This window comes from Mytilus galloprovincialis, chromosome 1, assembly GCF_965363235.1.
Source record: "Mytilus galloprovincialis chromosome 1, xbMytGall1.hap1.1, whole genome shotgun sequence".
Classification (NCBI taxonomy): Eukaryota; Metazoa; Mollusca; class Bivalvia; order Mytilida; family Mytilidae; genus Mytilus; species Mytilus galloprovincialis.
In genome coordinates, this window is record NC_134838.1 from 89,809,961 (window position 1) to 89,826,543 (window position 16,583).

A 16,583-nucleotide genomic window follows, 5' to 3' on the forward strand; every position below is an offset into this window, starting at 1 on the left:
TTCAGAAATCGTCCACTAATTTGATCTAAAAAAAAGTCCAGAGTTTTCTCTGTCCCTTTTCATTTGAGTTTAGAAAGATGTAAAGAACTTTTGTTTATTTCTTAGCTTTAAATTTAAAAATTGAATTTGAAAATTATGATGTTAAAATTTACATGTAAATGACTTGTAAATGACTATTTATAATTACAATTTATTATGTTATAAAAATGTTTTATATCTGTGATAAAATTTTATATGTTACAAATCAAACGTATGTGCAACTATGAATTAACTTGCAATATATATTGTTATTTTTTTTATATATTTATTCCTGCAGGTCAGGTTTCCTGTTATATTAACATAGTTATGTAGCTTTATATATATCAAAACCGTCCATTTTATTATAAAATTAGTCAGATGTTTCTTAAAGACTTATCTTCATTTCAAAATTAACCTGAATCTAAATTAAAGACAGCATATATATTCTATGTTGCTATAAAAATTATTCATTTAAATAAATAGCAGCTATTTAGAGCATAGCAGGATTTTTTGACATTATGTATACAGTTAGTTTGTTTACGCATAACAATTAAAGTATTGTTTCATCAACTTTGATCATTACTTTAATGAATTAAACAACTTTGAAAAATTTGAACCTTGTTGATTAACAAAATTTTTGTTCTTGATTTGGGAAATATTACTTTTTTTGCTATCCATGGCAGTATCTGAGCATGCCTTCCTGAATAATTACAGTGAAAAAAGCTCAGTAACCATAAGGTTTGGTAAATATTGTCATTTTGCTACCCATATCAGATTCATAGTATGTGTTTCTCTATTTCTACAGGAGGAAAAATAGTTCAGTATTGACAAAACCAAAACCATCCATTATATTCTTTTTTGGAGTAATATAATATATTTGACATGCAAAACAAAAACAACATATAAGAATGTATAGACATGTTCTTTTCAGGCTGAGCATTTTTTTTTCCCCGTTTTAAAAGTTTGTTGAGAAAGAACAGTTTGTAAAAGTAAGAAAGAATTGTCTTTGGCTGCCCAGTATTGACCTATTTGTAATACAACGAATCTAATTATTGTCTCATTTATTCTTTTCTTTTCTATAATAAAAATGAAACAATATAAGTGTTGTTGGTTTTTTTAATAGGGTATGTACCTATTTAGTCAGATTGTTGTATTTTGACATATTCCCTGTTTCCATTCTCAATTCTAAGTGTGTGTATTATACTGAATATCTCTCTAAGCTTAAAATCTGATATATGTCTTATTTTATACCTACCAACGTGATGAACTAAATATGTTGATATATCTGTTTGTTTGGATTTTGTTACGAAAAAAGTTGATTTAAAAATAAGGAAATAAGTCAATTATAATTTTAGCAAGTTGTACATTACCCATGTTACCAAGTAGTACATTACCTACATTTTGTTACGAAAAAAGTTGATTTAAAAATAAGGAAATAAGTCAATTATAATTTTAGCAAGTTGTACATTACCCATGTTACCAAGTAGTACATTACCTATGTTACCAAGTGAAAGACGAGGGTAATATGGAAAGTAGTGGTAATCAATCAGACAAGAAAGACTCATATATGTTTTATATGACTCATTTCAAAAACAAACTTCTAAAAAAATACACACAAGTCATGAGCATTTCAGTAAGACAGTAACACAAATTTTCAAAACAAAAAGACATCTAGAGGTCATCCATTGGTTCCCAAGCTCTAAATAACCTCAATCTAGACAAGTAGATGTAAAAATCAAAGTTCTGCAATGAACACCAAATATTCTTAAAGACCAAACAACATTGTGATAGTCTCTAAACAAACAGTGAGAAGATTCTTTACTAGAGACAGGCAGCTGGTGATATTGCTGGGTTTTACCTTATTTTTTCCGTATAGCCTACCCTTTTGATAATGATTTTCAGTGGAAAAAATCTAAATAGAAATAAAAACAACAACAACAAAATTTGTCTCTGCAAATACAACAAGATAGTAAAAAAAAACCCAGGGACAAGTAAAAAGTCTGAAACCAAGTTTGCTGTAAGGAAGCTTAGAGTCAATATTAATTCCTTATTTTATACTGTCTGAATTCGTTCTGATATAATGGTAAAATTTTGCATTCCATTTTTCAGTTGCTTTGGATGGTTATTATTATGTTTTAGAACGTAATCTTTTTAAAGTTTAACATGCTTTTGACTGCCAAATTAAGGAATAATACCTTTGCACTTTCACTTTTGGTAAATGGTCAATAAGGAGTCGCCTATTTAAAGATTTACTTTATCTTAAACTTTTAAAAATATAAGCTTTACTTTCACATTATCCTTTACAAAACTGTGCAAGTGTTAAATTCTAAGGTTAAGTGGAAAACAAAAGAAAAATTGATTTTCTAGCCTTTCTTGATTATAATTAAGATAAAGAAGCAAAAGACTGTTTACATTGGCAACCAAAATGATAAAAAGTTATTTTGAAATCACAAATATTTTTTTTTTATATTATCTGTTTTACTGTGTTTGAAATGTGCATGCATTTGTGTAATGTTTAATTCCTCAACCTCATCAGTGGTTTTGTTGTATCTTTCTTGCCTTTAATGCATCCTAGAGTCTTTGGAAAGTGGGTTGGCAATCTCCCCTTTTTCATCTCCTACACCTTTTTCATCTCCTCTTACACTTCAAGCAGCCTAAAATGGTCAAAACATACAGACAACATCATAGCTAATGGCAACAAATCTTTGGGCTTCTTAAAAAGAAACTTAAAAACATCATGTCAGAACATCAAAACTCAGGCATATCTGGCACTAGTCCGTCCTAAACTGGAATGATGTTTAGTATGGGACCCTCACACAGTTGAACAAACCTCTCAAATCGAGATGGTCCAAAGGCGAGCTGCCAGATGTGTCTGTAACAGATACCATAACATCAGTAGCCCAACAGATATGATAAACACCCTAAACTGGCCAACTCTACAGGAAAGAAGAACACGCACAAGTGAAGATTAATAATGTTCTACAAAATAGTACATCAAATCGTAGCTATACCATCAGACAGTAGAACCCGCTAAAATCATAATTATACTTTTAGACACATTTCAACCAAAAAAAGATACATATAAATATTCATTTTTTCCATATACCATAACTAACTCAACTTATTGCCAATGCAAACTGTCGCTGTCCCCACAGTCGACACTTTCAGAGAACAGCTCACACCAGCTGTTCTCCAAAAATTCATCTAACTCATTATTAGACTGTGTACATAGTTTTAATCACAATTTTCAAAAAAAAATTATGCAACTCAAATTTATTTCCAAATATTTTTGTTTTTGTTTTTGTAAATATATATATTTAGGCCACACTGCGCAAACAGTAAATAATCTTCAGATTATTGAAGGACTACTGAAAACCTAAAGAAGAAGAAGAGTGTTACGTATGCAGTGTTTGAGATACTGATAAAGTTCAGAACGATGGAAATAAGATGAGGTTCAACCTTACGAAATTGGCATGTGCCACTTCGAATAATCCTGTAGACCAAATACAGATCCTTGTAGTAAGTGAAAATATCGTGTAACTCACTCATGTTTGCTGCAGTTGCCGATCCATGAAAATGAAGTAGATTACAATTAACATACGCAATATAGAAATATTAATACATGAGGCACCAAAATTCCTTCTGAATATGTGTGGACAACTGTTTACAATGGCACAAGCGTTTATTGGTGCAAAAGATTGAATGTTGCCGCAAAATATTATCCCCCGGGCCCCGTCACTTCAATAAAGAAGGTTAAAAATGGATATGAGTACCACCGTTAAAGAACATGAGATTTCTACAAAGCGATAATAAGAGCAAAGTTGAGATACTCATTGAACAATTTCAGTCAGTCTTTACAGAGGAAATCCCAAATAACTTTTCAATCAAAGGGAAAAGTTCATATTGCATCGTGGATGAAATCAAAATTAGCACATAGGGAGTACACAGAGTCTACTAAAAACCTCAAACAACACAAAGCTTCTGGTCCAGACTCCATTCCATCATTCATACTAAAACTAGCGACAGAACCACTAGCTCCTTTTTCTTTTCAAATTGTATCAAACGTCACTCAACACCAGTGAAATCCCAAAAGATAGGAGAGATGCTAAGCCTTAAGACCGACGAAAGACTTCCAACTACATACCGGTGTCAACTAAATCCATCACATGCAAGGTCTTGGAACAAATAGTTTATAGCAGTATAATGGACCATTTTGACACACATTAAATCTAAACCAATACATAACGTGGATTCCTCATAAAACCATTATGCTAATCACGATCAGTAATCATTAGATCCCAAGTCGACTTCATCCTTCTTGACTTTCCAAAAGCATTCGACAAAGTACCACACCATCGCCTATTACACACTAGAATACTATGGAGACCGAGTTAGCCCTAAAACTAACAAATCGATTCGTTCTTTCCTCGAAAATAGAATGCAAAACATTTATGAAAGAGCTGTCACCACTCAAGTCCCCGTTCTATCTGGCGTACCCCAAGGCACAGTTCTTGAACCTCTATTGTTTATGACCTACATAAATGACATGCCAGAGACATCAACGTCATTTGAAACCAAACAATTTGCAGACGATAGCATTCTCTTTAGAACAACCGTCAACCAGGCAGACTGTGGCTTTTGCAGAAAGACCTAACATGACTCGAAACCGAGAGAATTGATGCAAAAAAGGCTTCGAATAGATATTTCATATAAACTTCACGGGCATACACTCGGCAAAGTTGATATTGCAGCAAGTACCTAGACAAAAACATCAGCAACAATTTATCCTGAAATGGAAACATCCACAACATTGTAGGCAAAGGAAGTTGAAACATTGGGTTTTATCCGAAAAAAACCTAAAAGACTCAATCACTGCACTGATCTAATAAAAACAGCAGCCTACATAGCCATGGTAAGACCTATAGTGGAATATGTCTGCATAGTTTGGTACCCATCAAGCCACAAAACAAGATATAATCGTTAGAACAAGTACAAAAACTGGCGAATAACAATATGACGTTTGCCAGTCGTGAAATGTCTATGGCTTCTGTGTGTGTATAAATGTGTGTGTTGTTTGGTAATTACTGTCTTATTTACTTTTATCCCACGGATCATTTTAACGTATGTACAATAAGGCGTTTCTTTCTATGTGTTTGAAAAGAATCATATTTCTCCTCCATTTAACACATTTGCCAAAAATAAATATGCATTCATGTGAAACTTCATCACGAATTACATTGAATTGCTTTTTAAATGTTTGTGTATTGATCAATATTGGGTGCAAACATTATTTACTGTTTTTATATTCAGTTAGGTCAGCTGAGCTTGAAATTTAAATTAGAAATATTTTACCTATTATAAACTGAGACCATTTAAAATTTAAAACATTTTCTAAAACGTGTTTCGACGGCCACTTCTATAGATCGATTGAAATCCCGTTAGATCCATTATACTTAGGTTGGTTTTCATACTAATATGTACTGAATAGGTATATTTAAAAATTTATTGACTTAATTCCGTGTTAAAATATTTGTAACCAATAAACACACACAGAGATAGATACAATTCACGTGTGCTCTTAAGACCATTTTATGTCCAGAACAAAGTTTAGATTTATTCTGAATTGTCAAAATGTCAAACACGAGGGAGTTGGTATTTATAAATCAATATATTATTCAGTAAAGATGAGAGGATTTGCATATATAAATAGATGATGTTTTATATTCAGCTTTATTTGAAAACTCTAAATTGTTTTTAGGGTTTTCTTATCGTATATATTTTTTTATGTATTTTTTTCTTATTGTTGAGTGACTAGACATTTTGTCTTGAATGTTTTAACTCGTAATATATAGATATGTGTAGAAATGAAGCAATGAAATGTGTTTGATTGTTACTAGTTCAGCATATTTTATTGATGTTTGTTTCGAAGAGTATACTATGACCCGAAAATTGTTCGCTCAAAAATTATCCTCTTAGATCTGGTATAGCAGGACATAGGATTGCATGACCTTTTGGAAAAACAATATAGACATAAAATTGAGAATGGAAATGGGGAATGTGCCAAAGAGACAACAACCCGATCATAGAAAAAAAACACTGTGACAGCAGAAGGTCACCAACAGGTCTTCAATGTAGCGAGAAATTCCCGCACCCGGAGGCGTCCTTCAGCTGGCCCCTAAACAAATATATACTAGTTCAGTGATAATGAACGCCAAACTAATTTCCAAATTGTACACAAGAAACTAAAATTAAAATAATACAAGACTAACAAAGGCCAGAGGCTCCTGACTTGGGACAGGCGCAAAAATGCGGCGGGGTTAAACATGTTTGTGAGATCTCAACCCTCCCCCTATACCTCTAGCCAATGTAGAAAAGTAAACGTATAACAATACGCACATTAAAATTCAGTCCAAGAGAAGTCCGAGTCTGATGTCAGAAGATGTAACCAAAGAAAATAAACAAAATGACAATAATACATAAATAACAACAGACTCAGAGGGCAAGAGAAGAACATATTTCCCAGTGCTGTAAATACACAATAATTCATTTTCAGAATTAGCTAATGTTATGATATGGTGAGATTTTCTAAAAAAAAAATTAACAGAAAATGAACAGATAGATGTTTTTCTTTCGTTGTGTTACTTGTATCGGTTTGGAATTTTGTAAGTTAAATACACAATTTGTTAATCTAAATGTCATCACATATGACATGATGTCGCTTTATCTCTGATACTTGATGGTAAAAGAGGGATATTCCCTCCACGCTAAAGACAACAATGGAAACACTTTGTTTTGCTTCAAGTGGATAAACCATAAGAATTTCGCACGGGTTGTAAGAGTCAAACAATCGTCCATTGAATGTTTGTTGTATTAAGTATCAGAACAACTTGTTACCCGTATCCGGAACATTAGATTTTTTGATGACTCTTCATAGATTAGATATTCGTTGGGGTGACATTTATATAGACTTTATAGTGTCTTATCAAATAAACAAACAAAAATCTCGAAATTTAATCGATGTCTGAGATTTAATATTATTTCTAAAATTAAAATAAATTTGTGATAAAAATGTCGAGTTTAAGTACGTCTTTAAAAGGGACCGGTTGTTCCCCTATTCCAATTATTAAATAAATTAGCTATTTCTGATAATTTCTGACAAAAATATATACTGTATATATTTCTTGAATGGCATTACAGAAACTCAGTTTAAAATAAAAGACACGATTTCTTAGAATAAATAAACAAGTGGGAAGTAAAACTCTAATTTACAGCTCCATGGTGAAAGTTTGATAAAGATGAAGCAATCGGTTATTTGAATGTTTCTTTAGAGGACCAACAACGATATTCACAGATAATACAAACATGAAAACAAAAATAACTTGACTGGTGCACCAAAAGCAATGTAATTTCGTTCAAAATTAAGTTCCAACTTTTTGAATGAAGTGCTACTTTGTGTATTTGATAAACCCTTTAAATTTCAGTTTTCTCTCCATCATTCAATGGACCACATCTCTCACTGTGTGCTCGTGACTAGTTGCGTTTTGGGCAATTTCCAATTTTTTAATTAGTTTTATTAACTTCAATCAATGTGAGAGCTTAGATTTTCATATCATTCAAATTTGCTGTAAACAAAGTTTAAATGTCGTGTTGATTGATGTCGATATAAATATTTGTCATAACTGCCGACGAACCAACAGTTGACACGCGACGAGGGGGTACAGTAGAATATGAAACTGAGAATTACAAGCCGTCGATCAATGATTATTCAACTCTGGGAAATAAAGAGAAAAAATCATAGCCGAGAATGACAACAAACGTAGAAAATCCTGACCTCAGTTCTCAATACATTTTTTAATATTCACCTATATACATACTCTGATTATTCATCACCGTTTTTTATGATTAGAATTGTAAAGCAACCAACAATCATCAAGTTTAAAACCTTTGTGTAAACTGCAACAAGAAACAAGGATACATATGACAATGAGATATTTAAACAGTAACAAGCTGTTTCGAGCTTTATACTTGTTTCCCCTTCTTGTAGGTAGCCCAAATAAACAAATTGGCAGTGATACTAATTTTGTTACAACTTCATGGCTCAGTATTTATGTATGTTTAGAAATAAAGGCAGGTTCATTCATTTCACATATTTTTGTTATGTCCCGAAAGTCCGCTCATCAAAGCAACTTTTTAATTGTCGGTTAAAAATTGTATTTTACTGTACACAAACAAACGTATTTAATCCACGTAATTTCCTTGTATACCTATGAATAAAAATTGAGTAGATATTTTGCAATTAATCGGGTAAGTATTGAACGAATAATACGCTGTGTCAGATGAAAAATTCATGAACTATCGCTTTTTTGCAGGTAACATAGGTACATGAAACAAGTTCAGATCCTTAAATCAATATCGTTCCGAAGAGAGATTTCCATCTTATTAAAGGAATCGATTTGTTTGACAATGTAATCCCATGATTTGCACCTAAGCGATTGATAAGAAAGTTATTTTAATTTATAGCTATAAAATAAACATCACATACACAATAGGATAGTAACGTGTATTCAATACGCAGGAATTTATATTTTTACTATTTATTGAATGTGGACATATTGCCAAAGATATAAATTTTGATTTGAAAGGGACCTTTTTCTGAATGACAATTCGATTTTTGTATTCTCCAAACTTCATAAACGCAATTTTCTTAAAGAATAATGCAGAGTGTCACAATAACAAAAATTTAATATGAATATGAAACATTGGAAAATATATTCGAAATGATAAAAATATTGTATAAAATCAAAGTATATATATATACAAAATATTTATGTACAAATTCTGCCAACTGGACGGACTGGCACTGGTAAGGGCTAGAGTATACAATACTCTCCACAAAACAATTCAAATATTCTAAAACAGTTTATAGAAACATGCAAAGCATAACTTGAACAAATAAACATGACACATGAGCACACAAGCTGTGAAGTGTTTGAGCAAATGAAATAATACTACATGTAAATCTCCTCGCAACACAACTGATTAAAATCCATAACCATTTAATTATTTCTACATGACAATTGAGTGTAATTACTCTGAATGTTATTATTGTGAAATATGCACTAGGCAACAAGAGTTTGACTTTACAAAAGAATCACAGTTATTGAAATGCGGAATGGTTTCTTTTCGAATTTTCGCCTTCAAATCGGGTTTATACACTTACACGTGGATTGGCAGGTATTCCTGTTCGGGTATAAAAAGTGTCTGCTACAATTTTTGTACGCCCGTGCTGAGGTTTTTTAATGTCTTCTTTTGGAATGACATCCCCAAGTCTCCAACCGTATTCCCAAGAACTAAGAAGTGGGAAAGAAAACTTATCTTCAGGACTGTCCTTGTACCTTGAATGTAGATATTGATATCGTCCTTTTCCTTCCTTTGTAAATCCGTCGTATAACTTTTCCTTGACTCTCAAATCCACAGGCCGCATTTCTGCAACAAGTTGCGCAAGTCCTTTTTCTGATTTTTCGTTTTGTAAATCTTCAAAGTTCGACTTCTTTTTGTTGAATTGTTGTGGAGCATAATCACCTGATATTTTGTTGAACATGTCCTCGGCCGGTTTGGGAGCATTTTGTATTTTTCTTCTTGCAACTTCAGATTGTTTTGAAGCACCAATGTTGGCTCCCGAATTTTCCCTTAATTTGTAATACCACTGAAGTCTAGTGTCTCTTTCTTTGTTGTAAGACTCCTCCAAAAATTTCTGGACTTGTGTATTGGCAGGATAGTTCCGTGCCATGTCTGTATTTGGTTATTCACTTTCCAAAAACTTCAAAAACTAATTTTAACACTTCGTATCACTGTTTGACAACTTACCGGGACACTGCACGAGCGTTTAAGATTCCTATAGCAACCCGGCGTCACAATCTCGCATCTCGCGAGAAAACGTGAGAGTTAAAAGAAAAACAAATATGGCGCCGAATTGTCCTGAAGAAGTCGATGTTTTCACAATTCCTCATTCTCGAATGAAGGAATTGGTCAAAAAATATCTTAACATGGTACACACAAAATCCCAAATACTATCATTGTTTTTCTTAAAATCATTACTGCTGTCGTTTCAATGCCTAATGAACAGAGCGAAAAAAAAGTCACTACCACATTATTTTCAGCAAAACTTGCTAAAGTCTATATTTAATAAACTGCATGAACACAAGCTTTAGTGACCTTTTCAAATCAAATGAATAACAAATTTTAATACACACACAAACGTCATGTAAAAAATACGATTTTAAACATCCTTTTATAGCTGTCGGACTAAGCGGTAGGGGGTTTGCTCATACACCTTATCCATATTTGTCCACCATTACTGGATATCACACAGCCACAGGTTCTTGTGAAATTTTGACATCATAAAACAAAAATATCTGACGCCACAATGGAAAAGTGATTGTTGTATGCGTCAACAGTTCATGAAGCCGGGTCAGCCCGGATTAGCTATTTATAAGTTGTATTGTTGAAGGCTGTACTGTGATATATTGATATATAATATGAGGCAGGCATTACCTGTAAATGGGAACGAAGTCTGTATGAATTATATTTTTGTAACTTAATTATTTGTCCAAAAAAAAGAAACGGATATACCGTAACGTTTCCGATTTTGGTTCTGTTGTTAGGGATTTTAGTTGTGACGTTATTTAAATTATGACGTCATATGCAATATAAACAAAGAAACGCTATCTTTAGGTAACGTTTTTTCATATCAAGGAATTATTAAAAATGAAATTGGTATTGCGCGTTCCTTCCTATTTTATACTAGACTGATAAATATATATTTTACTCAAAGTTTCATACAGACGAAACCGGAAAAAGGAAGTATATTGTACATTTCTGCGCAGGTCCGGGATTTCAAAACATGACATAAAAAAAATTGAACGATTTTGAGTTCATTAGTACAATGAAAAATTCAGGAAATTTTCCAGAATTTTTTTTTTTATTGAATTTTCTACTGTTATTGGGGACTTCGTCCCCATATAAATGTTAATTTCTGTGTCACTTGGTCTATACACCTTATCGCTAATCCCGGCTGACCCGGCCGCTTGAACTTTTGACTCATACAACAATCACTTTTCCATTGTGGCGTCAGATATTTTGTTTTATGACGTCAAAATTTTACGGGAACCTCTGTGATATCCAGTAATGGCGGACAAATAGCGATAAGGTGTATTGTGGATAGTTGTCTCATTGGCAATCATTCCACATCTTTTTTTATGCCGTAGGGGGCATGAAGTTTTACCCTTGTCCATCTGTTCGTACCTCCCGAAGTTGGTTTCCATTCTCTAACTATAGTTTGCCTCAACCAAATGCTATGAAACTTATACACAATACTTATTACTATAAAACACAGATCAAGTTTGAATTTTGGTGGCGCCACTTATTATTCTAGAAGTTATGCCCTTTGTAAGTGGAAAAATTGCTGAATTTTTTAGTTTCTGTTCTCCAACTTTAGCTTGTCAAAACCAAATGCTATTCACTTACACACAATGCTGACTACCATAAAACTGAAATAAAGTTTGAATTTTGGTGTCATCACTTAAACCATCAAAAGTAATGTCCCTTTTTCAGGGTTTTCAATAAGTTTTGAAGTAACTGATTGAACTTGAAAAGTAGCAGATCAAGCGAGGGGTCCAGGGGGCCGCTCAGGCCCCGGTCAGGTCAAAGGTGAAGCCCCGTGGAGGGTGACCCCAGAAGCTCCTGGGTTTTAAAGAAATGGAGATGGTTCAAATTAATCAAAAATAACTTGTAATGTTGGCATTTTTTTCAATGCTGTAGCTTATGTGAGTAACCAGAAAGCATAAAAAAAAGTTTTGAAAATGTGTAGTACAAGGACTAAAGCATAAATTTTAATCCTCTTAGTTCAGTGTCTTTTCCTGCAAGACACTGACTGTGTCTGTCACAAAAAACATATTATTATATTTCATGAATAAATATCATAATTTATCAAAGGCTACGCAGCACCCATACATCATACCATATTTGCATTTTGACTAAGACGTTTTTATGTGCAACAGTATAAATATTTACATTCTAATTTATATTTTTTATGACTATCAATGAGAAACATTCATGGCTTATCTCAACTGACAATAAAAAATCTATTTTTTGTATTTTGAGGGACAAAAGTTATCTGACATGCGTAACACTTTGGTATTTTTAATAAGTAAAGTTACTGATATGTCTTGTACTTCAGTAATACATGGATGATGGAATAAGATTTTGTGGGTTTATCATTCTACAATTTTATGTGACGAGTGAACCAACACCTTCTAACGGAAAAGCTGGTAGAGTAACCAAGATGGATACCGAAGTATGCTGCGGTTGTCTTAAAACCTCATGGAAATATAATATGTAGAGACAACAACATCTGGGTTACCGCAAGGTGATAGTTTTATTGAGTCGACATGTTTCGCCGCTAATGCGGCGTCATCAGGACAATATTACAGAGTTTACATATTCATAAAGTGTATAAAATGCGGTTGTATTAATTATGACGTAAAAGAATAAAAGTGAAAGTGAAAATGTAAAATAGTGTTCATAATGTAGCAAGAATAAAAGTTAAGTTTCTGGTGGTAATATTGTAGAAATATACTACGATAACCATCCAAGAGAAAAACTTAGCCCACTTTAGAACCTTACGGAAATTGAACATTAAATTCATCCGCAGCCAGAACCACCTACAATACCTCGAACACATCTACCAAGATTTACCATTCCCAGAATTGCAGCGATCATACACTTCACCTTTTACTAATTCAATGGAAGCAGTACCTCCCTCGGAGCGAAGCCAGTTGAATTGGTACGGGATGGCCAAAGGGGTGTTGTCCAATTTGGAAATGAACTGACATTTTATGAGCCACTTCCATCATTTCTACAATATTACCACCAGAAACTTAACTTTTATTCTTGCTACATTATGAACACTATTTTACATTTTCACTTTCACTTTTATTCTTTTACGTCATAATTAATACAACCGCATTTTATACACTTTATGAACATGTAAACTCTGTAATATTGTCCTGATGACGCCGCATTAGCGGCGAAACATGTCGACTCAATAAAACTATCACCTTGCGGTAACCCAGATGTTGTTGTCTCTACATATTATATTCTACAATTTTGTTCAACTGCAGGTTTCCTCCTGTTTAAGTTCCTATCAATGTTTCCACTACTTTTGGTATAACATTGGATTTTTTGAGACTGTCCATATCAGGACCATTTATACAAACATTTTTTTATTTCAAAAGAAGGGCCATGGGACAGGTAAACATTTGATTTATGGTAAAAATGAAGAGTCTGCTTTTAAGAGACTCTATCACTTGAAAACAAGAAAATGAAAATAATGTGATGTCTGCTTTTACGAGACAAGACATTGCTCTTTATCTCATTTCATGTTTGGACGACGATCATGCACTTCATGAACATTACCAAGGAGGATGTCTCAATATTTGATTGCAAACGTCATAGAACAAACCTTTTTTTCGCTTTGTTGTTGATTGAAAACAATCTGAAAACTTTTTCTTTATTGACTGGTTACAAAATCTCGTTATTACTATAAATGCATACATTTCCTGGTTTCAGTACAAAATCTTATAGTACTTTGCAGCTAACTCAACAACCAGCATCTATTTTACCGGAAATTCAATTTTATTAACCAATCAAAAATGCCGTTATATATCTCTCTAGATTGTCCTAGATAGTGACCGACGATCTAAAACTAAAAGTACAATTTATATTTTTTTGACATCAGAAAAACAACCGATGGGGATTTGATTATAAACGACCATTTCAATCGGCAATTGGTTCTTAATGAATACGCTGCTTTTTAAATGGGAACAGTGCTGAATTTTAGTTACAATGTACTGTTCTCTAACTTTAGTCTGTCTAAACCAAATGGTACGACCCTTTCAAATTACATTAAACTTATTACCACAAAACACAAATCTAGTTTGAAGTTTGGTAGTGTCACTTTAATAGGTCTAGAGTTATGCCCCTTAATAGATGGAAAAATATAGGTCTAGAGTTATGCCCCTTAATAGATGGAAAAATATAGGTCTAGATTTATGCCCCTTAATGGATGGAAAAATTGCTGAATTTCTGTTCTAATTTCAACTTTCTTTTGCCTCAACCAAATGCTTTGAAACTTTTGCAAAAGGCTTATTACCACAAAACATAAATCTAGTTTGAATTTTAGTGGCGTCACTTTATCGGTTCTATAGGTTTTCCCTTTATATTAGCGCAGCTGGATATGACAGCAAAGGAACAACCATGAACAGTTGGGGCAAAAATGGTCATAATATTCGTGCTTGATACAGGCTTCAATTTGGATTGTATTTTAATATTTGACACATAATAGGTTTCTGACACAGAATACATGTATAAACTGTAGTTTTAACAATTAGAACTTTGAATTGGTCACATGATTTGAATTTATATTCATTGTTTTGCTTTTGGGGCTTTTGTGCAATACACTATGCTGTTGTGAATTAAACCGACCTCATAATCTCAATTCAAATTACCAATAGAGTTTGCAACCAGAATTACCCATTATAATTTTGGTGGCGCCACTTGTTGTCATTCAAGCTAAGAGTGAGTAAAAATTAACCATGCCCTTTTGAAAGTTGAAGCAAAGACTAGATTATATTGTTAAGTTTCTTCATGTTCTTTGGTACTTTAAGTTGTCAGCAAGATTACATTTATAGAATCATTGAAAGGAGTATGTAATTTAATATCTTTGATTCAGTTATATTCACGGTTAATCATGTTAATGGAAGAATACATGTTATTTATAGTTAATATTTTTTAGGTATCAGAGATCAATTTTGCAGACATTTCACATTTGACAAATCTGTTGGAAAACCTGGTGAATACATTTAAGGAATTTAAAGCACACGAACAAATTGAGAACAAATACATCATGAAGAAACTTAAAGACAAACTGAGAGCATTGTCAGTTAGGAATACTGCTGTCTGCAACTGTCATTCAGACAACCAATTAACAGACATTTTAGAACTGGTGCAGGATGGGTACAAATGTACACAAAAGACAGAAACAGATCGTAAAAACTTTGGTACAAAGCTGAGGAAGGCATTGGAAGACTTTACAGAGACTTTTATTCCTCATATGGAAGAAGAAGAAGCGGTATAAAGATTTAGATATTAATTTTAAGCTTTCCTTTCCCCATCATTCAGCTCAATTATTAAAGATGTGCAGGTCTTTTTGACAAGGTTCATTTGACTATCACCTTATTTTCATTGTTCATGTTCAATGTTACTGTTTTTCTTGATTGTATCATTTCCTCAGTTGTAAGTTATAGGTCATATAATGATTGTTTCAATTACTTCACTGTACTTGTCAGTCTACTTCACTTTACTTGTCAGTCTACTTCACTGTACTTGTCAGTCTACTTCACTGTACTTGTCAGTCTACATCACTGTACTTGTCAGTCTACTTCACTTTACTTGTCAGTCTACTTCACTGTACTTGTCAGTCTACTTCACTTTACTTGTCAGTCTACTTCACTGTACTTGTCAGTCTACTTCACTGTACTTGTCAGTCTACATCACTGTACTTGTCAGTCTACTTCACTGTACTTGTCAGTCTACTTCACTTTACTTGTCAGTCTACTTCATTGTACTTGTCAGTCTGGCATGGTTCCTTTAACATGAACCTCATTTTCCTAGTCACTGTAATTAATCTAGTAGGTACATTTGTTGACACATTTTTGTCTGACATGAATCATTTTATCTTTGCCTCATTTCCACAGAGTTCATCTGACCATGTTTTTCATGAATTCTTTGTCAACAAACTTAAAATGAGATTGGTTATTTATTCACAGAATTCCAGTCAGAAATAAAGGTAAGTCACTAAAACATTTACCTGTTATGATAGTCTTGCTGTAAGTAATTCAAACACTTTGTGACAGAAATGATGATCTTGTATTCTTTACATGTTTTAGGTGTTCCAGCCAATGTTAATCAAGTATTTTACTACTGACGAACTACGCAAGATTAAATACAAAGTTTTGGAAAAACACTTCTGTCAGAATGACAATTGTGCAAAAGAGAAATTTCCTGAGAAAACAGATTTTGTACTAAGTAAGTATATTCATAGAACATGGTTGTTTCTATAAACAGCTTAGAACATTAATGTAACATAATAAAAGAATAGAAACCCATTTGAAAAAAGCATTTAACAAAATTGTCAAGTACAAGTGATTGTTTCACAATCCATCAAATCTTTGCCTCTTCAAAGAAAATTAAAAAAAACTAGTTTTGGGGTGAAGATTGCATTCATGCAATCCAATCCAACATGTGGCTGCAGGCTTGATAGTTTTAAATTTCCAGATTTAATCACTTCTTTTGATATACACAATATGGAGCTTTGACCACAGCATTATATATATACATCCTACCTATTAACATTTCAAATTTTTATTGCCCCACAACGAAGTTGTCAGTGCCATATAGTTTTACCCTTGTCCGAAATTCCAATATTCCGTCATTCCAAAATTCCG

General features: G+C 33.0%; 2 protein-coding genes across 3 annotated transcripts in view; one reads left to right on the top strand and one right to left on the bottom strand.

Moving 5' to 3' along the window:
* Positions 1-8,740: 8,740 nt before the first annotated feature.
* LOC143044166 (uncharacterized) lies at positions 8,741-9,934 on the bottom strand. The gene has a single exon (XM_076216064.1). It carries the CDS (start codon positions 9,806-9,808, stop codon positions 9,227-9,229), a length of 582 nt encoding a protein of 193 aa, XP_076072179.1. The 5' UTR covers positions 9,809-9,934; the 3' UTR covers positions 8,741-9,226.
* Positions 9,935-9,936: 2 nt separating this feature from the next.
* LOC143044139 (F-box/LRR-repeat protein 5-like) overlaps positions 9,937-16,583 on the top strand; it is a 39,742-nt gene continuing 33,095 nt past the window's right edge. For both annotated transcript variants that reach the window (XM_076216062.1, XM_076216063.1), the window contains exons 1-3: positions 9,937-10,067; positions 14,873-15,208; positions 16,026-16,164. In XM_076216062.1, coding sequence (XP_076072177.1) covers positions 9,981-10,067; positions 14,873-15,208; positions 16,026-16,164 — 562 coding nt within the window. In that variant the 5' untranslated portion in view covers positions 9,937-9,980. The remainder of the gene's footprint in view (positions 10,068-14,872; positions 15,209-16,025; positions 16,165-16,583) is intronic.

Excerpts from the sequence above, each read along its gene's own strand:
- LOC143044166 (XM_076216064.1), bottom strand. The coding sequence starts at position 9,808 with ATGGCACGGAACTATCCTGCCAATACACAAGTCCAGAAATTTTTGGAG.